Source organism: Centropristis striata, chromosome 21 (genome assembly GCF_030273125.1).
Source record: "Centropristis striata isolate RG_2023a ecotype Rhode Island chromosome 21, C.striata_1.0, whole genome shotgun sequence".
NCBI lineage: Eukaryota > Metazoa > Chordata > Actinopteri > Perciformes > Serranidae > Centropristis > Centropristis striata.
Window position 1 is genome coordinate 16885367 of NC_081537.1, and position 26053 is coordinate 16911419.

The following is a 26053-nucleotide window of genomic DNA, read 5'->3' on the forward strand; positions in this document are numbered from 1 at the left end:
TTGTCTACTTCTGAATATTATCCTTAGTTTCTTTTGTTCAGACAAGGGAAAGTAGGAGATTTTTTTTTCCGCTGTGACGTGTCTTTTGTGGAGTTCCTCATGGGGAATTCCACAAAAGACACGTCACAGCGATCAGCTGACACCTCTGAAGAAGACTGAAGTTGTCAGTCGAAACATGTCAGGTAAAAAAACATCTCCTACTTTCCCTTGTCTGAACAAAAGAAACTAAGGATAACGTTTTTTCTCAGATTAAGCAATTTTATCAATCACCTTTCGCCTTTTATGCTGCCATGATCTGAGAATTAACATCAACTTCAGTGTCACCATGCACATTCGGAAGCTCGTCTTCAGTGTTTTATTTCTGCCCTCACGTGGTCTGATTTATGTGGTGCTCCCTCTAGAGGAATCCTCCAGTAACGTATGATGTACATGGGGAAGCATGTGAACATTTATGTTCACGACGCAGCCGGTTGTCTACGCCTATGTGTGGTTCAAAAGCAAGTATATTTGAGCCTTTAGGCAACAAAACTACTTGGTTAGTTTCAGTAAAAGATTGTGGTTGGGTTTAAAAGAAGTACTATATAAATAACTTAAATTCCCATACAGAACAGCAAGTAAGTACTTCGGAGACCATGCTAGAACAAGCCACTTCCACATAAAAAATGTCAAAATACAACAAAATACAAACTCAAAAATGACACCATCGAATATACAGTCATGGGAAAAAATAATTTAAGAGCTGATATCTAGCCATATTCCATGGTTTTCTTGATAATAACCAAAATCATTATCACGAAAACTATGGAAAACGGCTAGCTATTACCTCTTAAAAATAAACTCTTGTGAGTTAATTTTGTTGTTGTCATTATATTTGTCCAGTCAAATATACCTTTAGTTGTACCAGGCATTAACATTAACAAGAAATTAAAGCTTTTTTCCATGACTACAAACATAAATAATAATAATTTCAGAAATGCTCGATACAAAATAGATATAGGACTCTGCAGTCATGTGATTTGCTCTCAAGGCACATCCATGCTTTTAGCTGAATGCTAACATCAAAATGCTAATAATGTTTACCTTGTTCACCATCTGAGTTTAGCCTGCACCTGGCTAACATTCGCTATTTAGCATCAAACAGAGTGCAGCTGAGGCTGATGGGAATGTTAGTTTTGCAGGTATTTAGTCATAAACCACAGTACTGGACAAATGAAACGTGAGATTAATTAAACAAACATTGTCTATGTGTACATGTTGCATCTCCACTGCCTCCATGTCAAGCCTTCCTTTGCAAATAATTCCAAACAGGTATGTTTTGAACGGGCATTGCACAAGTATTTTTGCAAATATAAAGTAGGTAGCAGTGCAGGAAAGCTGCCAAAGCCACAGATCCAGAAGTACAGAGATCTTTTCCTGGTGGCAAAAAGCTTAATCAGCATTTTGTGAACTTGTTTGGCAAGGGCTGGAATGTAACAGATCATTTAAAGTCACACACTCTAGTTGTGACATTCTGACTTAGAGAAGGCCCTTTATCAAAAGTCTGGGGAAACTTTGATATCTACAGCAAATTTCACTGGAATCGCACATCAATATGGACATTTTACTCAAACCTGAAAAACCGGATCACCAAACAATTCATCCTGGGGGGAAGATGAATGTTTATACAAGATTTAATGGCAAACAATCCACTAGTTGTTCAATCTGCATAAAAGTGGTGGATTTTACTCCAACCACACAGCTACAGTGGCTAAAAATATGTGGTGGTGAGGGGCCTTTTTCAATACCTTGAGCACACAACACATCATCCAATGCCACATCTACTTTTGTCCACTGTCGGCGTCTCAAACCTCCTGCGGCTCTCCTGAACACAATAAAACACAGTGGGCAAGTTATATTGAAGGAATGTGAGTCTGAAAAATGACTGAGAAGCTGCCACAGCTTGTCATCCTCCCATCGTGAGTACAGTGCCATTTACCATCAACACAGTTTCTTTCTTCCTCCCAGACAGATAATAGCAGTCATTCATCAGAACCTCGCAAACTACGAGTTTCATCGATTACCGTCAGACCGGGAAGGCTGAGCTGCAGAGACGGAGGCTCAGTCCTGGAGACATGAGAGCTGTCAGAACAGAACAGAACGGGGGCAGCGAACGCCCCGCTGAGGGGAAAAACAAACTGAAAATCAGAAAAGGAGGAAACTGATTATCAACTCCCATCTATGAAGGATAACAATGTGCACTGAAAGCTTCATGTTTGGGCCACTAATGACATGCACAGACCGGGAGGGGGTGGGGAGGTGTTCCTCCAACACAACCTGCCACATCTCACAGCCGAGACAACTGCATAACAGAGACGAGATTTACTCTTATAATGAAATCCTTTGCTTGCTAGTTGCTTAGCAACAAAAACACTGTTTCATATGGCACATACCGTATGCGCCTGACACTGCATTTCTGACACTTTGGAAGGAAGGTTGAATGTTGGATGAGAAAGAGAGGGTGAGAAGAAGACGGGGCAGAAGTTATGAAATGAATGCCGGCAGAGCAAAAGGCAGCGAGGGGAGGATTGGAAGTGGAGAGATGACCCGTCTCTGGCTGACTCCCACAGAGGAGCACAACAGGTTGGTGGAGCTCACCAGCTTCACTTGGCACAATCTGAACAAAAACATGAAATCTGACTGCTCGCTTGTATTCACACATGAACACTGTGGACTCTGAAAGCAACAACCTCATCCTGATCTTATTTTCACACATGGAGTTCTGTTCCACTTCTGTGTATGTATAAATAAAACTTGGACGCAAGCTGATGGATTCTTTTAAATATCATAACTAGAGCTGAAACTCTTAACTGGTCTTCCTTTAAAGGTATACGGTAATACACTGTTCTAACATTAAAATGTCTAAAAACGACACTAAGTTGTTTGCTTACATTATCAATCAATCTCAAATGTTTCCAAAAAAAGGCATTTTAATCATAGGAACGATCAAACAACTAACAAATTGTGAATATTGATATTGCAAATGCACTAGCCTTTGTTTCATGATATTGGAGGGAATCACCAGTTTTGCATCATTATTACAATTTTAATTTAAATATTTGTTACAATTACCTTGCCATGCTTTTTTGTGAGGATCTGTATGTAACAAATATTTTACATTTATAAAGCTGGGACATCTCTGCAGCACCACAATACTTTTGCAATTTGGACAGGCCCATATTGCGATTTTGGTAAAATTTCTATTGTGTAGCTGAAATGGCATCATATTCCTTTTGTGTCAGCATTACATGTTAGCACTGTGGTTGCTAGAAATGGACTTTTTAATCCACATTTTTTGATACACATTTTAGATCTTAGTCAACTATAACTTTATATTGTAACCAGATGAAGATTGTTCTTATCATATGTCTGGACTTAACTTTTAAAAAAACAAGCTGAGCAAACGTTAGCAGCAGCTCTCTGTCAAACAGCATTGGAGAAACACTGATTTTTAACACAAAACTGCTTTATTCAGTGTTTTTACTGGTTTTAATCAGCAAGTCAGTTTGTTACGAAGAGGAGGAGATCTCTGCAGATAACTTGGCTCATGGTAAAAACCTAAAAAATAAACACAGAAGGATCTCTAACTGGAAAATGACAATTGTATTGAAGATACCCATGAACCCACACTAATACATTTTTTTTTTTGATTTAGCAAAAAATGATATATTGTTCATTTAAGTCATTAATCAAGCAAAAAATGTTTCTCATATGTAAAAATGTACTGCTCTTTTCTCTTTTAGGTTATTATCAGTTGTATATTTTTTGGTTTTAGCAGCCATCACCTCGGGTTCTGGAAACTTGCGAAAAGCATTTTTTAAACACTAAGTGATTAACTAAATAACCAAAACTAAAACAGCAGATTAATCAGTGATGAAAGTAGCCGTTAGTTGCAGCTCTAATTGTAACCAGCGTCATCCAAAGCGTGGAAATGATACAAACATCTCTCTTCAAAAGGTCAGCAGCACCCTGCACGCAGCCTTTGCCATTTCTCCTCATCCACCCTTGCTGTCTGAGAGATGAATGCACATATTTGGTGTAAAGATAAACCGCTCCATCTCTGGCTCCTGTATCAGCGAGTCCAATCTTTGTCCTTTAGCATACAAGGAAGGACTTTAACTTTAAGATACAGTTGGAGCCTGATAGAGACTCCACACAGCAGACAAACTGCAGGATATTTTCCCCTCACACAGGTCTGTGGCCGGCCGCGGCAGATGGTGTCGTAACAATTGTGAAACAGAAAATCTAGTGGCAGTCTGCCTTAAATGTTATGAAAATGATTTCTGGGGATTACACTGTGGCATGAGTGTTAGCCCGCACACAGACACTAGATACAAACCACGGTAAGAGAATGTGTGTTGGACATCCAACAATGTATCACAGCTGACATGCTTCGAGTTTCCTGAATGGGAGAAACTAGTCCGGACTTTTGGAAACAGGTCAAACAAATGGAGCTGCACGGTTCACTGGAGGGCTTCAAGCAGCAAATAATAACCTCAGAATATGTCGACAAGAACATAAATTGTGGGGAACAAGGCTGAGGATAACAAACCTTTTTCAAAATGACATTTAACATTGGTCTTAAAGCAAGAATCTCACTTATTCAAGCCTTTAAATCCTAAAGTTTCTGATACTTTCTGCTTCTGTCTGGTCTTTAAACATTTTAAAGGGTGAATTCATTAAAATTACAAAACTGATTGTCTCCATTCCCAATAAAAGTGCAGTGAATGGGTTGTGAAGGTTACAGGATCGTAAAGTTGCATTAAAAGATTCAATAGCATCATCTCTTTCCAGAAAGTTACTCTGATAAATCTACAGAACACGTTGTAAACCGTTTTTAGATGGACTAATTATTCAATAGAACATAGTTCCACAGCAAAATGTTAGCAGGAAATTCTGTGGATTATCCAAAACAACAGCCAGAGTTCTTACGTGTCAATTCAAGTCAATTTCAGAGGTCTTTTCAACCTTTCCAGCACGTTGCAGCTGTAGTAAGTACATATTTGTATGTAGCACCACAGCATATGCACTTAACTGATTATTTCACTTCTATGTCAAATTGTATTTGACGTTATTGTGCTATAAACAACCTAAATCATGTTTTGTGACACTATTTTAAGGAAAACACAACAAAGTTCCATGTTTCAAATTGTTTCACCTGTTTATAAGTAGACTTTAGCCTACATTTGAAACAGTTTCAGGCACTTTATTCAAAAGCAGAGCACTTTAAACCTTGAAAACACCATTAAAATTCAAGGGCTTTCAGCACCCACAGTAACCCCGAAGAACATTGTTTCTAGAAAGACGAGTTGCTTTTGATTTATTTTTTATTAGTATTTTTTAAATGCTTTCAGCAGCACTATTGAATTCCATTTACTTCCACTGTACTGAGGATAATATCTCAAATCCTGGGCCAGGAAATTAACTGTATGATGAAAATAGAAGAGGACAAATTAGGTAAGTGAATAAGGTTTGGATTTTTTTGTCATTTTGGGTGAACCAACCTTTCAAATATTATATTTCTAACAGTGGAACAAGGCCAAATCTGAAAATATGTATGTTTTTAAAGGATATATTAATAAAAAGAAAGGAAGCTACTACTGAGAACTTCCTGACTGTATTAATAATATTCTGTTATGATGAATGTATGCAAAAAGGGTGCTTTTAGATTCAACCAAAAGACCACTCATAATTCATAATAACAACAACAAATAGTTACATAAGGAAGAGGAGCAGTTTATAAGTGTGTGTGTGTGTGTGTGTGTGTGTGTGTGTGTGTGTGTGTGTGTGTGTGTGTGTGTGTGTCTTTTGGATCATTTTCAACTGGAACAAACAGAGGGTGATCCACCAACAAGTGTCAGCGGCACTTTGAACCTAAAAACACCAGCAGAGTGAAATAATTGTATTCTTCTGGGATCTATGTGTGTGACATTAAGCCAAGAGAGACACAGTTAATTATTCAAAGTCATGCACTATGCTCTCTGTCGATGGAGCCTTAACACAGATTTAATTACGAGCCCATTTCATAAATCAAACTGGACACACTACTGCCACGCGCTGGCTTTAATACAAACCCCCCTGTGAAAAATAAGTAATTATGGGGTGAGGTGGTTTATGGTGTGGCCGCGCGGGCGGGCGGGCTTACCTTCTTTTTGGCGTTACAGTGGCAGCACACAGTCCACAGGTATTTGAGAGTTCTCCACAGGAGGATGATGAAGAGACCCCCAAAGAAAGTGACCATGGACGAGGCGAGGAAAGCCCACCACATCCGTTGGCCGTTGCTGTCACAGGGCACATCTGGGGAAAACGGGATGATGACATTCATCTTGGATATGTGGATGGACGGATCCGGGTTGAATTTATCCCTCTTCGACATTATCGGCCCTTTGGTCACCTGCCAGCCCCCTCCCCCCAAAAGGCAAAACTCAACTGGGATTCAGGCGCTTTGGGGAGCACCGGCCAGCGCCCCCTGATGCCCCAGCGGCTCAGCCATGTTAAGTCAACCACCTCCCGCTCCTCTGCCTTCTCATCTGGCTTCACTGGGCAAAGACGTGGAAAAGTTGAGTCGACAGCAGACACGCACGATAATAATTATATAAAAAAAACTTCCTTTGAAATTAAAATATCAGTCGCGCGCCTCACGATGCGCGTTCATGGCTGGAATCGCGCGTCATCCGTTTCGATCTGTGCGTAAAAATCACATTTTCTTGCCAAACTCCTAAAAAACTCACGATTTCCCTGCACAGCCCCGATGGATAAAACTATTCAAGTGCTATTACGATGTAAAAGAGACGCGTTGTAAGCGATGGCTTCACTCACTCCTCCACCTTGTTTAACAGCGCAGCTCTCAGCAGCTCCGCTACTTGAGCTCCGAGCCGCGCACTGTTGAATGCGCTCCTCGCGTTAAAGGTCGCAGTTTATCGACATCCTGGAAGAAAATAGGGTGTGAAAAAAAGACAGTTTCTTGTGTTGACGAGAGAATTTAGTGATATTCTGTGTCTCCGGGCTCCGGCAGCCGCCTGTCACATCCATTTGTCGGGAGATGGCATCGCAGATTTACAGGTAGCGGGGGAGGAGCCATCAATAGCAGACGTCGATGCTTATCTGGATGTCTGGTTATTTATAGTGACCGCTTCATCAATTTTTCATTATTGTAACTTTGTGGTTAAAGACATCTTACTTTGAAACTCGAAGTTCTGTGGAAGTACTTTCAGTTTTATAACAAATGACGTCTAACTTCAACCTAATTTCCCCATTTTCCCTAGTTCACCAGTTTCATAAAATTACTATTTTACTTTAAGCGCATTGCAGACTAAAGGAGTTCTAATAAACTTAATGCACACAGAATTAAAAAATATTTTAAGTGTTTAAAAAAAAATAAAACCTCAAAAAGATGAGAGCAGCATCTTCGAATTATTCCAGCCCTTATAATTAAAAAAAACAAAACAGCATTACAGCTGAGGAATATAAACAATACTGAACTCTATCGGTTGGGAAGTTGTTAAACAAGTCAATAAATCATTTAATTCTTCTAGGGTTGGCCGCCATGACAATAAAAGTAATAAAAGGACACCTTACCATTTCTCACCTACAGTGGTAGTTTACTCCCCCTGGCGGACAAAAGTGCATTGATCGTTGAACTCCAGCTTTCCTCTTGTCAAATATCAACCTGCTTTGTGAATCATCTTGCAAAAAAAATGGCATCAGATAACTATATTTCATAAGAAAACACAGACGAGTTGCATTCCATTAACTGTAATCTGGTTTTAATGTTTTATAGAAATATTAACCTTCATTAGAAGAAGACCTAAAGTGTTTCATCCAACTTGAACATGAAATGTTGACAACGTGATGTACTGAAAATCCAGAAAATGTGTTTAGCTGACAGCCACAAATAAAGTATCCCTTCTTAAAAAAAAAATATCCACTTGACAAAGACGAACAGTATTGGCAATACCAGTAGAACACACAAACTGGCGAAAAGAAAATACCTTCTGTGTGATTTATAATGGAGGGTGTAGTGTTAATAAATCCAAGCATGAATAGTAATTAGCAAATATTTTTAGCTTGGCACTAAACTATTCTTGTGGACTGAAATGATGAATGAAAAAAACAGTGCCATCAGAGAGCAACATAGAACAGAAGACTGCAACAAAAATGCGAAGGTAGGAAGCAAAATTTGCCCCAATTTCTCTATAAATAACAACATTAACAGGAAAATATAATCCTTCCTATTAACTACACAACTACATTTGTATAACAAAAGTTCAAAACCAACATCTTTGATTTGATTAGATAAATTAAATGGCAGGAAAATATGTATAAATATAGAGAAGGGAACACCGTGGTCCACTCTATCTTCACTTAAAGAATAAAGTCTTCAGTTCGCAGACTTCCTGTGGTCCGGCATATTCAAGGGACAAAGTGGGATTAAAGGAGTGCTACTAGATAATAAAACATTCAAGTATTAAATACTAGTGTAAACAAATCTATCTGTAGTACAGTACATCACAATTGTAGTGGGAATATTACATGATCACCGTTGTCAGTGCTGACATTGTTATATGTGAAAAAGCATTGGAGTTAACCATGATGTCTATTAGCTGTACCGATTCAATGTGTATCCCATAAAATGAAATAAATCACATCCTTCTAATATTTTTGGAGTGACATGAGGTGTGAGGTGACATGTCTACGATGCTCCATCTGGAATCCACAGCACTTTGCTCTGCTCCTGCTCCACGATGGTCATGATCTGAGTGCAAATGTAGGAGACGCTGCCTCCCTGGACGACGCCTGCAACACAGTGAGGACGGGGAGGAAGATTCACATGAGGAGTGTTAGATTTGGCTGAAACTTTGCTTTTTTTATTTGAACATCTGGGGATGCAACTAGTGATTCGGATTGTGATCAATTCATCTTTTTTGATATTGTTTGTTTGTCATTTAATGCACTGATTGGAGCTGGAGAGAAACAGGATTTTGTTTCTTTTTTGTATGAAAATACTCAGGGAAATGGCAATGAAGTGAATCTTAATCAACCCTCCTGTTATGTTCGTTTCTCAGGAACAGCAATAACCCGCGGCATGTTTAATTATCCAAAAGTGTCAGAAACTAAAAAATCCCAATAAAAATTGTTTATATTTCATTAATAACTCCATTACTAGCCATTTCATTCAATATTTAGTGCAATGGTGTCCTTTACGTCTCAAAGATCATGGTTCAATGAGGATAATTGACTTCTTTTTTCATTAAAAAAAAATGCATGTTAAAACTTGTTTTATTATTCATTATTTATCTATTAAATATTTATTATTATTTTTATATGTAGGTCTTTCCAGACTTTTTTATTTTCAGAAAAAATACTTTAAACTATTTTTGTTTTTAGATTTTTAAACTTTGAAATGGGTTAATTTGACCCGCAACATAAGAGGAGGGTTAAAGTGATCTGAATCGTATTATATGTATATGTATATATATATATATATATATATATATATAATTTGTGAAAATTTGGGCTGCAACTAATGTTATTCTTGATTGTTCCTGTCGCCTACTGCACATTACCCATAATCAAATTCAACCTCCTACAGTTCTGTGATAGATTTGATGTGCAATGCTCGCAGCAGCTAATTTAAAAGAGGACATTTTCAAATTACTATCTGACCAACCATCCTAAACCAAAATATACTTCTTTATCATCACATACATGAAGAAAAGCAGCAACTCCCAAGACCAGGACACATGAGCAGCACATGTGTGTTGCAAAAACTCTTGTTTATTGTGTCTTGGCTGCATATTGGCTACAGCTTATCTAAAGAGTCTGGGTATTGCCTATCTTTTCTGCATGACGTACAGTTTGCAGCAAAAAATCAACAGTGAAAATTATCTTTTTGACAGTCATACTGACATAATAACAGCAACATTACACCTTTCACTCCAGTTTCAATGTCTATATCTGGAAAATTGTTTATTTTTTCTTTACGAATTATCAGAAAAGCAGCAGATACATTTTTGTCAATTGATTGATTAGTTTAATTTCGGGGAAAATGTGCATCAGAGCTTCCTAGAACTCAATGCACTGAACGTATTGGTCAGTCAAAAACTCAGATATTCAGTTTAAAAGAAAAAAAAAAAAAAAACCTTGATTAACTTTCTGTCTGCTCTTATCAACGCCAATGCTCTCATGGACAAATAGGACCCTGAAGCCAAACTATTTCAGTGGTGACTTTGGGAGTATGGGGATGTGATCAGCTCTGCTTAATGCCACCAGATACTCTGATAATTACATTTCTCATCGCTGTGGCTCGTGTGCAGAAGTTGGCCGACCACCTCTCCCTGTTCGAAGGGATCAGTGGTGGTATGTGTTCATTTCCAAAGCCCTTCGCAATAATAAATCTCCTTCTTTCATGAAGTCATTAATCAGCAGGAAGTCGGGTGTGTCAGACTGGCTGCTGCTCCAGATACCAAAACTTTGTCTGTGAAACACCACAGAGGAACCGTGTTCCAAAAACCTTGGATAACCTCCGGCGCTGTTGGAGACTCACACTGGTTAAACTAGACCATGTTAAAATATTACACTTGTTACTTATCTGGGTGTGCTAGATGTTTTTTTAATTGTTCATTCAAAAAAAAAATCCTTGCTATGTGACTCATCCTTAAAGGGCCAGTTCACCCAAATAGCACTCAGCCAGACTGATACTAGAGCTGTTAGTTTAGATTGTATTTGCGGTATCAGCTGCTGAGATTTCTGCAACCACCACAATAGAGCAGAGATGTGTTTTATAAAGTTTCTTATTAAGTACTAAAAAATCCCAGCCCTGCAATGATACTCAAATTATTCATCATATTATCCACATTTAGTACCTCATTCATTCCTGTAACTGTCTCTATGCACTCAAACTGATCACAATTACTGTGATTTCTGTATTCAACCTATTTATTTTTAGTAGATCAGAGAAAAAAAAAAAGTGATTTCCACCAACCTGTGAAGAAGCGGCTGTAATCCTGCTCTACTTTCTGTGCCGCCTCATACTGCTCCTTGGAATGTTTCTGTGAGAGTTTATCCCGCAGGTACAAAGGGTCCTTCTGCTCTCTGGAGAGACAACATCAGCACCTTTCAGCATCTTTGTAAATAATACTCACTTCAATTCACACACAGAATCATAACAATTGTGGGGTGGTCCGTAGCGTAGTGGGTTACACAGGCGCCCCACGTATAGAGGCTACAGTCCTCGCTGCGGTGGAGCCGGGTTCGAATCCGGCCTGATCTCCCTTTGCCGCATGTCCTCCCCTCTGTCACCCCCTTTCTATCTGTCTCTCTCTTTCAATAAAGCATGTAAAAATGCCAAAAAAATAATCTTAAAAAAAAAAAGAATCTTAACAATTGTGCAATGCCAAGTTGCTCCCGATGGGCAGGCCGGGGCCTTGCATGTGTGTGGATGAATTGTAAAGCCCCTCGTCTGCTACGGAAGATGAGGGCTATATAAATGCAGGTTATTTACCAATGCTCAAGTACTAGGCATGGGTGATAAGACTAAACTCTGTTGTTGGTATATGCATAACAATATTTATAAATAATAAAATAGATAAAAGAAAGTCTTAATATCACAAAATAATATCTTCATATCTTGAAATAGTGACATAATATCGCATAATGACTTAGTACCTCGAAATAACGGGAGAAATAATAAGTTAGAGTCACAAAACAATGTCTTCTGAAAATAATGACTGACTTAGTAGCTCAAAACAACCAGAACCAGAACTCTTAAAAATGACTAAAACTATAACTTAATATCTAAAAAAAAAAAAAAAAAGTAAAATGCAAATGTATTTGATGTTATGTCATTATTTTTAAATTGCACGTTACATTAAGATACTGGGTCATAATTTTGATTATGTTGCATCACAATACTATATATATATATACTATACTATACTATATACTATATATATCACAATACTATCACAATAATATGCATAGAGTTGGGTGATAAATCGATTTGATCAATTTCACGTTATGTTTTATGATGCTTTTTAACTTGCAAAGCTTTTAAGTGATCACTCTACTGCAATCCCTTCCAGCCTACTGGTTCACTTCATGTCTGCCTAAAGAAGAAGTCATGTGACTATTTGGTCTGCGGTATCCACTGGGAGCCCCTGACCTCAGCTAGAATCCCACTCCCATCTCTCCCTGGCACTCAGTGTGCAGTCAACATATTGGTCTGCTGATGCCTCCCAGAGGATAAAAAAAAAACCCATGAAAAAGCTTGAGCTTCTGTCAATCGCTGCAGCAGGCAGGCAGGCAGGCAGTGGGAGGTGTGTTTGTGTGTATGTGGCAGCTGCAGCAGGCGGGGGAAGCGAATGTTTTAGCCGCCCACGCCACAAAGCGGAGCCACAGGCCCTGTGAGCTCTCCCTGGACAGCTGGCACTCAGCTGATGACAGCGAAAGCTTAGCAGGAATCAATCTCCACCATGTTTGTCCGCTGCACCACTTCATAGATTTGTGGGCGTGGGTGTGTACATGTGTGGCTGAGAAAGCCGGTTTCTGCCAGACCTGAGAGTATCTTTATTTGCATGTGTGTATGTGCATAAAGTACCATGGCGAGGACTCAGCAGATTTAATCTCCCCATGTGATATATAAATGAAAAAGCAGAGAGATCTTTGAAATATAGCACAATCATCCTTTAAAAACCCCGGCAGGTGGTGGGAGAGAGCAGGCTGTTGTTTCTGAACTAATGACACTGTGATCAAATCAGGCTGATCAATTAGTTTTTCTCTTGTCTGCAGGATGAATGTGATTATGAAAGCCACAAGCCTTCTGCAGACGTCAATTTCCTGAGCGTAATAAAAAATGATATTTCCTGGAAGGAGAACTGGCATCGAGATAGATCAGAGCTTTTTTTGGAGAAGTGTGCGTGGCTGAGTCATTCTAGCATCAATCTCCTCGACCCAAACATTGTCCTCACTGGGAATAGGCAGCATTTATGCCAAATAATCTTCTATATTTGTGTGCAACTGTTCCATTTATTATAATATGTGAATTTAATGTCTGTTAACTGCAGAATAAGAACAAGTCATTAACCCTCTAAACCCCACCAACAGGTTACATAAATTACTGCTAGATTTCAAATTTTCTGACAGTCCTTGAACAGATCATGTTTTGCTTCAGTCAGTAAAAGTAACCAAAGTGAAGCTTAAAATAGTGATATTTCATTAAAATTATTTTATTCTACATGTTGCATTTAAAATGTGTCCAAAAATAAACTGTTGTCACAGACCAGATCCTGTAAAAAAACATTAAATTCTGCACTGCTCAGTGCAACTGTGTAGCCATGAATGTCTTGGCTGAGACCAACAGTCACTTGACGAAAATTCAGTCAAATTGACTGAACTGCAGGCTGTTTACACAGAGCAGAGAGGAGAGGTCAAAATGTATAATATGTGAAGCCCATAGATGAAGCCCCATTTTTTCCAGTATTGTGGGCACTTCAAAAGGTATAATTCAATTTTATTCCAATTTTTGTAAAATAAAAAAGAAAGAAAATGCAGAATGTCTTTGATAATTTATGATTTGGGATTATAACTGTGCTATACACACACATCACATAATTGAGTTCTGCATACTTCTAGCCATTATTGTGCTGTTTCCATAAAGGGGCAAGACTTGTATATTGCAGTGAAAAATGAGGCCACAATGAGTAAAAGTGAAAGGAGCAAAAAAACATCTTGAGGGTTAAATTAGATGCTGCAGTATGTGTTGATGACTTGTGTGTGTGCGCATTAATATTTAACATTTTGATATTACACTGGGCCTACATTTCAGCAAAATCATATTTTCTAAACATAATAAACAGCCTCAAGAATCACAAGCCTTGGATGAATGACTTTCTCAGTATGTCGCTGAAGGATCCGAGCTTGAAACTAAAGTTGGGTAAACAGCAGTGGCACCAAAACACAAAGCACGCTTGACACACACTTGACACGTCTTCAGACGGGAAAGCAAACAGCAGCTGAAACAAACATCCTTCAAGGCATGGGAATTACTCACTTTATCTGCTTGGCATTTTTGTAGCGAATGAATATGACGATTGGGTAGATGTGAACGCTGTGAAGACGCTCGATGGCGTGAGGGGCAATGTCAAGTAAACAGTGACAGTCCTATGAGAGAAAATGACAGCAAAAGACTGCATGAGAAATGGGGGAGGTGGTTCAAAGCAGAATGTTGCAAAATAAATAGGTTAAATGACTTATACTTGTTTCACATGCTTAGCAGTGGTATTGGATACATAATTACAGCTAATAGAGTTTAATTTTTCGGATTTACTGAACTCAAGAAAAGAACAAAGCTGCTTCACTCCACATTTAGATTAATTATAAAGAAAAAACATGAGAAAGTCCTTGGAAGTTATGTTTTGCTTAAGTTGGCAGTTCAGTCATATTGCATTACAATGGAAGCCCATTTAAATTTTCTCAAAATAATGACTTTGTATCATGAAATCAAAGTCTTAATATCTCAAAATAATAACTTTGTATCACATAATAATGTCTTAGTACCTCAAAATAATGAGAAACTTTCTCAAAATAATGAGTCAGAATCACAAAATATAAAAATGTCTTATTGAAATAATGACTGTGACTTAGTAGCTCAAAATAACCAGAAACTAACTAAAATAAACAGAAAAACAACCCCCACAGAGGTTAATCCAAATGTATTTGATATGTCATTATTTTTAGTTGCTCATTACATTAAGATACTGGGTCATTATTTTGAGATAAGTCATTAAGGATCTCAAATAATGAATAGCTTTAAAAAAAAAAAAAAGACCTAGAATATTAAAATAATGAGAAACGTTCTGAGAATATTGACTTAAAATCTCAAAATACAACACACATATCTACGCAAATGTATTATTTATTTTTTTGAGATACTAAGTCATTATAGGACCTTTTTTTAAATATCACATTGGTGGAAATGGACTTCCATTTATTTCTGTATTATTTGCAACAATACACAAATATTATATCTGAATACTGATGCACACGGGCTGTTAAACACCATTAGATCTAGATGGATTTAGCTCATATTTGCAGCCTCAGGTGACAAAGACAGCAGAATACAAACTTGGCAGTTAAAAGACTCAAAACTGCTATCACTCTTCTATGCCACAGATGTCACAGTGAGGGCCCTGGTTTGGAGTTTAATCCACAGTGAGATGAATTTACCTTCTCTGTGATCTCTTTTATTGATGCTACAGTCGTCACATCGAAATGTCCGCTCCTCCGTTTGTAGTCGATGAAAACACAATCCTTTACTCCCCGCTCTATCGCCTGCTGAGATGCCTTCATAATCTCTGGAAGTAAAAGTAATTAAAATCTTGAAAGATGGCATAACTCACACTGATTTAGTTCCCTCTACTTGTTACAGTAATTTCATACTTTTCCAACATGGTAGCGCTTTGTGAAACGGCACTAATAACAGTATTACATGAATGATGACATGTAAAGTCCTTTCATGAATAAATAAACTCCAACAAGAGACTTTGTGTTCTGTGTGCACAGGCTTACCAGGCAAACAGCGACAGAACTGGGCAGGAGCCTCCTTCACCAACATGTCCTTACTGGCCTCCACTAATGGACCCAGGATCAGTACCGGTCTGGGGAAAGAGCACTCCACTCTCTGGACCCGCTGGTACATCAGGCTCACTCCGTCTGAGTGGGAAATACAGAAATGTGCTTCATTACAGAATACACAAGAGGGTAGAGATACAGCTGCCCTTTATTAAACACAGTTATGAATTTATGTGTCCTGGGAAAGGTTTTTTTTTAACTACACTTTCATATCTGGAAGCTGCCTTTCTCAAGCTGTGGTGGAAGAAGTATTCAGATCCCTCACTTAAGTAAAAGTACTAATACGACACTGCAGAATTACTCCACTACAAGTAAAAGTCCTGCATTCAAAACGTACTGAAGTAAAAGTACCAACGTATCAGCATCAAAATGTATTTAAAGTATCAAAAGTAAAAGTAGTCTGTATGCGGAATGGCCCCTCTCATATTGTTGTATATATTCGAAATATAGTGAGATAGATCATTATTTTTATATCATGTATTTTCATATATACATCATTTTTACTACTTCATATACTGTTATGCGGTTTAATTTAGTTTTTAAATGTCTAATCGCTTTGAATTTATCATGTTTTTCTTGTTAAATCTTCATCTAAAAAGTAACTAAAGCTGCTGGCTAAATTTAGTGGAGTAAGAAGTATAAAGTCATACTAAATGCAAATACTGGAGTAAAGTAAAATTCCTCAAAATTGTACTTGTGTAAATGGACTTAGTTACATTCCATCGCTGGTCACAAGCATGATACTTGGAACTTGGGATGCAGAAGTGGGGAAAAGAAAATACAGCCATGGAAATAATTATTAGACTTAGATTAGATAATTATTAGACATCCTTTTCTTCAATTTATTGTTCATTTTAATGCCTGGTACAACTAAAGGTACATTTGTTTGGACAAATGTAATGATAACAAAAATAGCTCATTAGAGTTTAATTTAAGAGCTGATATCTAGCCACTTTCCATGGTTTTCTTGATAATGATTTTGGTTATTATCAAGAAAACCACGGAAAATGGCTAGATATCAGCTCTTAGATTAAACTTTTATTAGCCATTTCTTTTGTAACCATTATATTTGTCCAAAGAAATGTACCGTTACTTGTACCAGGCATTAAAATGAACAAGAAATTGAAGAAAACAAAGGTCTACTTAAGTTTAGCTATTTTTAAGCGGTTATTTATGCTCGTTTAAAAGCCACCAGACTCCACTCCACCTTGCAGAACACAGTTGCTTCTCTACCAAATAGCTGATCAAGTCAGTATGAATACTCCACTGCCATGCAAAGTTTGCCCCAGAATCTACCGTTCTCATTACCTTGTGCATTTCTTACAAAACTGTTTAATTTTCTCACCTTCTGTGAGGGGTAGAGAATCTGTGCTGATGGCGTCCAGAGCCATCAGATCCTTCCCATCTTTGGATCCACTGCGTTTGTGCTTCAACCGGCGGCGGAAGAAGGATCTCCGTGCGGCGGCCGACAGAGTCTTGCTGGTGCCGTTATCGTCCTTCATATCGGCCATACTGTGCCTCCTGTAGAAGTCCTGGTCCATCCTTTTGGAGACATATCAGCACATTTAATTTAACTTCAATCATACTGCAATTCTTTAACAATGCTTACAGTGTCTAAATGTTGCACTTACATGTATTTACTTGGAATCTGCCCCTTCCCCAGCTTCTGTGCATTCTCGTCGAGCTGCCAGGCCATCCAATAGCCAAAATTGCCATTTGGTAACGTATCGTCAACATACAGGATGTCGTCTTTCTTAAAGCTCAGTTCCTGCTCTACCTCTGCTACCCGCTCATAAAGTGCTCTGACAAGAGATGAACAATGAAGCAGTTATGATGAACACATTCCTCCGACCTTTGAACAAGGACATAACAGACGAGAGACAATTTCACAGAAGATTATGAACATTTAAGAGCCTATCAGATGGTTTCTGTGTTCAAGATTCAGCCTTTTTAAAGATTCAGATTTAATTCAGTGTCGACTAAAAACATAAATTACAAAACATGAAATTCCTTCGTGCCTGTTTTGATCAGGCTGATCATCATGTTGCTATGGTAGATTTTTGATTTGCATACTTGCCAGTCCTGTTTTTCACTTCTGTTGACATCACTGCATGTTACAAAACCCAAACGTGTGTGAAAACAACTGAGGATGGAACTTTATTTGTCCCCACTTTGGACTGTCTGATAAATAGTGAAGGTACCTTATGAAAAATCCATCTCCGGGCGACTCTTTGATGGCAGAGAAGCTGTCTACGCAGTTCTGGACCTTGAATGTGATTGTTTCTGCTGGTTTCAACATTTCCAGGTAAGCCTCTTCTTTAGTTTTGTTCTTCATGCTGACGCCGTTGAACTGTGTGAAAAACATCAATTACGCCGTTGACAAAAGGACGCCGAACTCGGCTGCCAACACAGAATGACTCACTGTTTACAGTGAAAGCAAACCAAACAAAAAAATAGACATTTAGAGAGAGTTTATGCAGCTACAAATCTGCTAAAATGAAGCAGTTCTTGCCATTTTAATATATAACTGTATAGTGCTTTTGTTCAAAGCAAATCTCTTCATGTCACACTCCAACATTGCACTGGATGTTGTGGACAAAACTATACTTAGCACACTGAAAAACCACACAGGAAGTGGATTAGACAGTATTTAGCATGTGTGCTCTTTTATTTACTTTATTTTTCTGTACTTTTCTCATCCCTGCCTTCCTCATCAATTAAATATGGTGGCTTCCTTTGTTACCGGTGTGTTTTAGAAAGAAGAGGAAGTGATTGGCTTGAGGGCAGTGCAGGCAAACAAACAAGTCATCAACAATGCTTATTCAGCAAAACTACAGACCAGGAGGTTTCAGATTTAGAGAGCTGTGACGTAGGTAGCCTTAAAAGAACTCTTTGCCCAGTGCAAAAGGCATGCTGAGGTCACTTATCTAATCATTGTTCTCAAAGTGATTTCACTGCAGGTACCTCCAGTATCAAGTCTCCAGGCAGCAGGCCATCAGGACTCTTAGCAGGGCTGTCATCATCCAGACTCTCCACAAAGATGCCGTAAAGGTTTCCTCCACAGATCTGAACACCCAGCTCCACCTGGATCCTCTTCAGCCTTACCAGCCGAGGCTCTGCAGCCCGGTGCGAACTGGAACCAGGAAGCCTGTAGAAAAAGCTTTGCATTTATCCGTTCCTGACACCTTAAAGGGGGTAGTTCGGATTTTTTGAGAAAGGGGTTGTATTGGTTCTGACAGGGGGCAGCAGTAAACCATTTTTTAGACCCACCTAACAAAACAATGGAAACATGCCATATTAAGAATATTTTCAACACTTTACCTTGTCCTCAGACAGCCCTGTTTAAATGTATGCAGGGTAAACTGAAGCAGTTGTCTTTGCTCTCTTCAAAGCCACCAGACTCCTTTAACAAAAACAGTCATTTTACCCCTTTTGCTGTTCTAGCTCTGCCTCGATTGGTGGGTCTGCTTGTGTTATTGTGTGGCTTTTAAATGGTTAGTTCTGATTCATCTGGTGGCCTTGTAGAGTGCAAAGAAAAGCTTTAGTTCCCCGTCTGAAAGGGCTGTCTGACAGCAAGGCAAAGTGGTGAAAATATTCTAAAAATAGCACTGACAGTGTTGAACTGATATTGATTTTTTTAGGTGGGTCTTTTGAGAAAAAAAAATACATTTTTCTGCTGTTCATCCACAACACCACCACTCCTGCCTGCTTCCAAAGCATCTATGTGACTAGAATGCCTACCAGCAGCTTTAAAGTGTGTATTTGTTTGCTATAGTAATAACAAATTGTTCCATCCTCTCATGACATCAAAAGGGAAAAAATGTCCCTGGTGAAATACACTGAGTGTGAAATATGAAAAGAAAGGTATGTTCCAGTCCTACCTGAAGGAGTTGTGCGGGCTGGTGGCAGGAGTCGTCTGTTTGGAGGGCGGAGTCATGGTGCCCTCGTCCTGCTCGCTTAGCGTGTCCACGGTGGAGTGATCGTCTGGGGTGGTGGCTCCGCTGTCCAGGGGTGTCGGCTGGTTGCTGATGGACTCCATACGAGAACTAAAAGGAACAAGAGGAGCAAAGTCAAAACCTTTTCCACTCTTCACAAAAATCACTTTTCATCAACTTTGAAACAAAGTTATTGTCCAAAAAAAGCCAGCAATTACAACAGAAAAGCTGTGGTCATTTATTTCCCAACTGTGTTGTTTAGAATATTAAGTGCTTGCTTTTTTTTTAATTTATATTTGTACCGCACAGAAGTGCTTGTTCTTATTCTCTCCGTTTAAGGTCTTTTGTTGCTTTTTGTTCCATATGCCCGTACTGAATTGGGTAAAAGGGCTTTTGTCCACTCTGCACCTTTTGCATGGAATAAGTTACAGAAATTCTGGAAAGTAACAGAGTTAATATCATTGAGTGCTTTTAAATCTAAACTGAAATTACTTGAGGACAACCACTTGTGTTCAGATATCGTTACTGCCTACGCCACTTATGCTGGAAGGTCGAAGTGCCCCAAAAATGGGTTAACAGCTATCCTGGCTGAGTCAAAACATCACAAAATCTGTCTGGCAGCATTCAAAGACCTGGTGAAGACATGCAAAGTGGCTGCTTACAATGTTTTAATAAATTGAGGTAAACCAACAAGTTCACGGTAGTGACTGGTCACTACCAATATCTGCTGCTCTGCTTTATATTAGGCTGAAAAAATTGTGGTATTCTGCAGGAATTAGAGGAAAACTTAACCCAGCCTTCCTTCAGGCTGCAGTGCACAGAGCATGTATGTGGTTTTCATAATCTGCTTGTAAATTTAATCATTTTTGCTTTTTTTTTTTTTTTTTTGTCCATGGTTTTTGTTACAACTGTGTAATTTTGTAACCGTTTTGTATTTGCTGCTGCGGATCTTGGCGGATCTCCTGGTTAAATAAAAGTTATATTAATTTGGCACAGTAGTATGTTGTCTGTTTGGTGTATTCATAATGTGTTGCTTGCTGTAAAAAATAAGTGTCTTCTGTTAATGCATTAACAGTTTTCAATGTAGCACAACTATTACATTCATGTTCTCACATTATACTGACACAACAATCACTTTTGTTGCCAGACTGGTTTCATTTGATGCCCTTAAAAGTCATGAAACCAATCTTTCCTCCTCGCTTTCTTACCCTGAACGAGAGTGGTTGCCCAGCTGAAACATGTGAGGATTATACTGAGCCAGAATGGTGACCGTGTCACATTGTTGCCCGATCACCAGCCGCGCCTGCTGCTCGTTGGCATTGCGAAGGTTGATCCCATTAAACTGGAGACAACAGAGATTCATTAGACACAGAAGGAAAACAGTAAACCGCCACTAAATATCTAGTGGAAGTGTGGTGGCTGCTGTACCTCGAGGAGTTGGTCGCCGTACTCTAAACGAGCTTGGTGTGCGATGCTGCCTGCTGTCACTTTGGACACAAAAACTCCCCCGTTCTCTCCACTCACAATGGAGATCCCCAGTGGTTCTGCTCCCTTCTGTACTGTCACATTGCGTGGCTCCTCCAAGTATGGCCTTAAGGGGAAAAGAAGAATATGTTGTTCAAATGAATATGTTCTGACAGGTGTGGGAAGCAATAAAGAGTGCTGGCAGCATGCAACAGTGATTAATATAAACATAATATATAATCATCTCAACTTAAGGAGATGCCTGCAAGAGGAAATCTTAATGCAACACAGCTCTCTGTCGCTTCTGACAATATCTTTGTGTGTTTCTAGCCTTTAGGTCAATAAGATATGGGAGCTGTGTGGGACGTGCAGAGTGCATATCAACTAAAAGTCATGCAATCATACAAAATTCAACAGCATTCTGAATAAATAACAAGCAAAGAAAAGATGTTGACTTAAAGGGATACACATCCATTAGCTTTTTTTTTTATTAGAGCTATTAAACAGTCAAACAAATAAAGCATCACAGCCGCTACATTGTATATCTACAGTGTGTGCACAAGAGGTTTTGTGCTCTTGCAGGTGGTGCAAATACTGTATGTGCAACGAGCAGCACAGGACAAACCTCAAGCTTCTTAAAGAGAAGAACTTGGGCTTTACTGCCAGTGGAAGTCTGACAGAGGGAGTGTTATAAGAGACAAATCTGAGAAGGAGACGGAAAGAGGAAAGACAGAGAGTAATCACCCAAAGCAGGAGAGTAAGATTTCAGGTTATAATGAACAGCGGCAGAGAGGAGAGAGATAAGAATAAAATGATAGGTGAGGAGCCTGAGTTCTAATGATGTGAAGATGGACCCTCACAGCTTTGTTTACTGCTTTACAAGCACTTAATCACAACGAAGCAGACAGAAGTACAGACAAATGGTGGAAAACACGCCATGTTCTGCTGAATGATGGCAGCATAATGACCCGGACGAGGGGCTGGCCTACCCATCTTTCCGCCTGTCACCAACTGGAGCGGGGCTGACTGATATCCTGGGCTGGGTGGAGATGGAGCTCTGCGATTGGCTGCTGGTGAAAGACGATGTCTCCAGGTTGACAGGGGACATTGGAGGTGTCGGGCTGCTACACTCTGAATGCGAGAGGGAGCCTGGTGAGGCAGAGGAGAAAGGTATGAATTCAGACTCTCTGTTAACCGCAGTGATGCTCGTTATCAGAAGATGTAGCTGCCAAACTCGACCGTACCTCTGTCAGAGCCGACGGAGCGTGGGTAACGAGTCGCAGGGATTTTAATGCGCTCTGCCCTGAACTGTAAAGTACTGGAGGAGCCTAGAGACAACAAACAAAGAAAACTTATTAAAGGCCAACTACACTGACAAATATAAAGAAAAAAACAAATGCAGATACAAGGTTTCCCCCTGGATATTGCTTTATGAAGGCGGTAATGTGTTTTTCCAAACATTGTGATAGTCTGCTCTGATGAATTACTACACTGATAATATATGATGTGGCCAATCAGTCACTGTCATCTCCTGAGCTGAGTCAGACTCACAGTATGAAACATCTTGTGGTAAATTTAGTTTCTAAGTGACATCTAAACACTTATTACATCCAGAGAAGGTTTACCATCTGTTGTGGACCTGTCGTTTCATATTGGACAATATTTACGAGAAATTTATACTTTGTCTAAATCTACTATTTGGATTTACAAGGTATGAAAAAAAGACTTTTAAATTAATATTATCTATGCAATGTCATTATACTGTTAGCTAAGTTTTATATTCATAAATTCAAGATTCTAAAAACCCAACCTGCTTTTTGTGCCTTCAAAAAAGAATTAGAACTTTACTTTAAAACTCTGTCTAACTCCTGCAACCAAAAAGCTATAAAAACTGTAATTCTGCGCTACAAATTTAACATATTTACTGAATCTGTTTAAAAGTTTATAAATGCATTTATAATTATATACTCATTTAGTTTTTACTGATTTTTTTTTTACATTCTTTATCAATCTTGGCTAAACCAACATAAACCCCTGTGGCTGCATATTTTTCTAACTGCTTAAAATGTCTGCCTGGTTCTATATTTTGTGTTGTTTGTATAAATATGATCTTCACGAATAAAGATGATTTAAAAAACAAAACAAACAAAAATAACACTTATTAACCCTCTGAAGCCCAAGCAGTTGTTTTTTTGTTGTTGCTCCTGTCACATTTTAGTTGCTGTGATCTTCTTTTCTGACAATATATGGTAAAATTCCTGCACCTCTATGGAAAGATCATGGCTAGTAGGGAGTACTGAAAAAGGTCTTTTGTGCATTTTAACATAGCTGTTATGCCATAATTCATTACAAAAAATTGCATGTTGAGTTGCTTTGATCCAGTCAAAATTTCACTGAATATTTGTCACGTGACTGTTTAATGTTTTTACAGGTTCTGGTTAGTGCAAGCTGTTTATTTTTGGCAATTTTGAATTAGATATTAATTATCTGCCATGAAGGAAACATTCCTCACACATATGATTAATTCTAGGACCGTTGGAAATTTGAATATCTGTTGATAATTTCTGGATTTACAGTTTCTGGCGCTGATAAATGCTGTCATTTTGGCAATTTGTTTAAAGAAAACATGACTTACATGCAAGCGGGGGTCAGAGGGTTAAATATGTGTATATTTCCTGTGTTATGCACAGTAATCCTGCTGTCCCTTTTCAATGATGGTTAAAGTTATATTTTATAAAAATGTAACATGGCTCCAATGTATACTGTTCATAGAATTGTGGGTAAAAATAGGCAGAAAAGCATGCCGGCTTGCATACTGCATATTGTGACTAGATGTAGTCAGAAAACCTGGTACTTTTGACATATTATGTATGTATTGGGCCTTATTAAACCTTTTTCTGTCAAACTAAAGACTATGGTATATTGGGAAGTTGATGAAGCTTCAACTTAATTTCTACAGAAACACATCTTTCTGGAAACTATATCTTTGTTACTGACTAAACAAGAAATGGTCCTCTAATAAAACTGTTTATCTGTTCTTATAAGTCAAAACATGAATAATCAAACCAGAACCATCTGCATGGCTAGAAACGACTAAGTAAGAGAAAAATGTTTTATTCATAAGTGTGGTGAACTGTCCTTTCAACACAGGTCTGTAATTTACAGGACTTACAGTATAATACAAGTTGTGATTTCCCTAGAACCAGGCTGCATACGTACCCAGTCTGGCGCTGGAGGGCAGGGAGTTGGTGCTGTGTGGTGGTTGGCTGCAGCTCGTCTCATTCAAGTCCCCAGTGCGCTTGTGGCTGAGGTCGAGGCTGAGGCGACCTTGATGCTGGGGGCTAAAAGTGAAAAAAAAAAAAAAAGAAGCTTCAGTTAGTCCCCCCACAAGGTCAATCATTCAACCCAGAGCTAGCTGTAATTTGCGGCATGCCATCTGTTCCTGAGATCTGGGGCAGGGTTGTTTTGTACAATAAAATATGCCATCAAAAGGATTTATTAAATCAATGTTGAATGGAACAAAAAGTACTTTAAGTATCGGGAAAAATCGATCAAGTTAGAGTATCAAGTTCTCAAATTATCTGTGTTGTCCAAAGATATTCAGTTTATGATGATAGTAAACAGCAATACGGAAGATATTGTGATATGTTGCAATGTTATTAGTAACACCTGTGTTTTTCCTACTATAAGTCGAAATGTCTGCTGTGAAAAAGGCCTGTTAGTGTGAACAAAGACAAATGAAGATGAAAACATTGGCAGATGTTAACACCTTGTGTGTGAATGTGGGTGGACGCCTGAGCTGGGAGCTGGAGGACAGTTGTTGGTCTGGATCTCGTGGCTCCAGGCGGTGTACACCGGGTTCCTCATCACAGCCGTCACAGCAGGACACGGGGCCAAACCTCGCTGTGCCGGGTCTGTAGGAACACACAGAATGGGATCAGAGATCAAATCAGAGAAGAAAAGGTACGGTCACATTACATTTCCATCCTAATATTAACCACATCTCACGTGCATTTCTATTTAAGCACTAATGAAAGATATCACCTTAGTTCAACTTTGATTACATGCTCTGTCTGCCAAAAGAAACATAGTTGTACCATGTTTGGTCATGGTAAGATAAATATTGTGCTGAAAAATGCAAAGAGTAACACATCTCCATTTCCAAACTACAAATGACTGTTCAGTTTGTGATTACTGCCATTACAAACTTGCATTGTTGTTTCAGGGTAGAGTGCTGGAAAAAAATGTTAACGTCAAAATGCAAGTAAAAACAACAAAATGTTACATAAATTTGAAGTACTAGAACTGCACCAAGAGTTATGCTTTTTTTTTTAACATTCAAAGCTTTGAATGCATCTTATTTTCTGACATTGTCAGCCGAAAAAAAACTTCTTCATCTGATAGGTTGCTAGTCTTTATTATTTGCATTAAATGTGTTTTAATGAATAAAACTTGACAATTTATTTTATTTAAATACCTCCCTTTGTGACCAACAAGTGGGACAGCAGACAAACATGGGCTAACGCAGAATGTCTTATCACTTTCAAAATCCACAACATGTTTTTATTTGACAACATCTATCTTTTTTCAATAAATAATTCCACAAATATTATAATACAAATAGCATTAGTGTAGCCTATTTTTTATCTGTCAATGCTATGAATGAAGCTTTGAAGTACAGCCTGATGAAGTACAGAGACTGTTTTAGCATCCTTCAATTCTCAAATATAATGTCACACTGAGATTCTGATGGACGACCAACTCAGCAGAATGCTCCCGGATGTAGAAGTAAAACAGAACAGGTGAAGCTGGTCAGGTGACTCACGTGCTGTGATGCTGCTGTAGCTCGGCGGTGCAAAGGGCATGCTGTACCGATTGGTGCGCATGGGAGAGAAGCGTAACAAGTCCATCGGCTCTGGAGAGTGCTCGTCGTTAGAGAAACTCTGTACCTGCAAAAAGCAATGAGGCACGGATTTTTCATATTTTCT

General features: G+C 38.7%; 2 protein-coding genes across 19 annotated transcripts in view; both read right to left on the reverse strand.

Moving 5' to 3' along the window:
* LOC131959354 (calcium-activated potassium channel subunit alpha-1a) overlaps window positions 1-7292 on the reverse strand; it is a 111971-nt gene extending 104679 nt beyond the window's left edge. For 7 of the 17 annotated variants that reach the window (XM_059324537.1, XM_059324524.1, XM_059324525.1 and 4 more), the window contains exon 1: window positions 6182-7292. In XM_059324537.1, the coding sequence (XP_059180520.1) occupies window positions 6182-6412 (231 nt within the window). In that variant the 5' untranslated portion in view covers window positions 6413-7292. The remainder of the gene's footprint in view (window positions 1-6181) is intronic. The other 10 variants (XM_059324538.1, XM_059324541.1, XM_059324529.1 and 7 more) reach the window with 2 other exon arrangements.
* A 494-nt stretch (window positions 7293-7786) lies between these two features.
* The window catches only part of LOC131959353 (disks large homolog 5-like), a 40374-nt gene continuing 22107 nt past the window's right edge, over window positions 7787-26053 (reverse strand). Inside the window, exons 17-34 of one of the 2 annotated variants that reach the window (XM_059324521.1) lie at window positions 25891-26014; window positions 24835-24979; window positions 24285-24406; window positions 22310-22393; window positions 22055-22214; window positions 21691-21768; window positions 21030-21192; window positions 20810-20943; window positions 19548-19712; window positions 18631-18814; window positions 17868-18016; window positions 17298-17468; window positions 17012-17208; window positions 15604-15747; window positions 15262-15389; window positions 14087-14196; window positions 11021-11130; window positions 7787-8832 (exon numbers count right to left, since the gene is read on the reverse strand). In XM_059324521.1, the coding sequence (XP_059180504.1) occupies window positions 8729-8832; window positions 11021-11130; window positions 14087-14196; window positions 15262-15389; window positions 15604-15747; window positions 17012-17208; window positions 17298-17468; window positions 17868-18016; window positions 18631-18814; window positions 19548-19712; window positions 20810-20943; window positions 21030-21192; window positions 21691-21768; window positions 22055-22214; window positions 22310-22393; window positions 24285-24406; window positions 24835-24979; window positions 25891-26014 (2472 nt within the window). In that variant the 3' untranslated portion in view covers window positions 7787-8728. The remainder of the gene's footprint in view (window positions 8833-11020; window positions 11131-14086; window positions 14197-15261; window positions 15390-15603; window positions 15748-17011; window positions 17209-17297; window positions 17469-17867; window positions 18017-18630; window positions 18815-19547; window positions 19713-20809; window positions 20944-21029; window positions 21193-21690; window positions 21769-22054; window positions 22215-22309; window positions 22394-24284; window positions 24407-24834; window positions 24980-25890; window positions 26015-26053) is intronic. The other variant, XM_059324522.1, reaches the window with a different exon arrangement.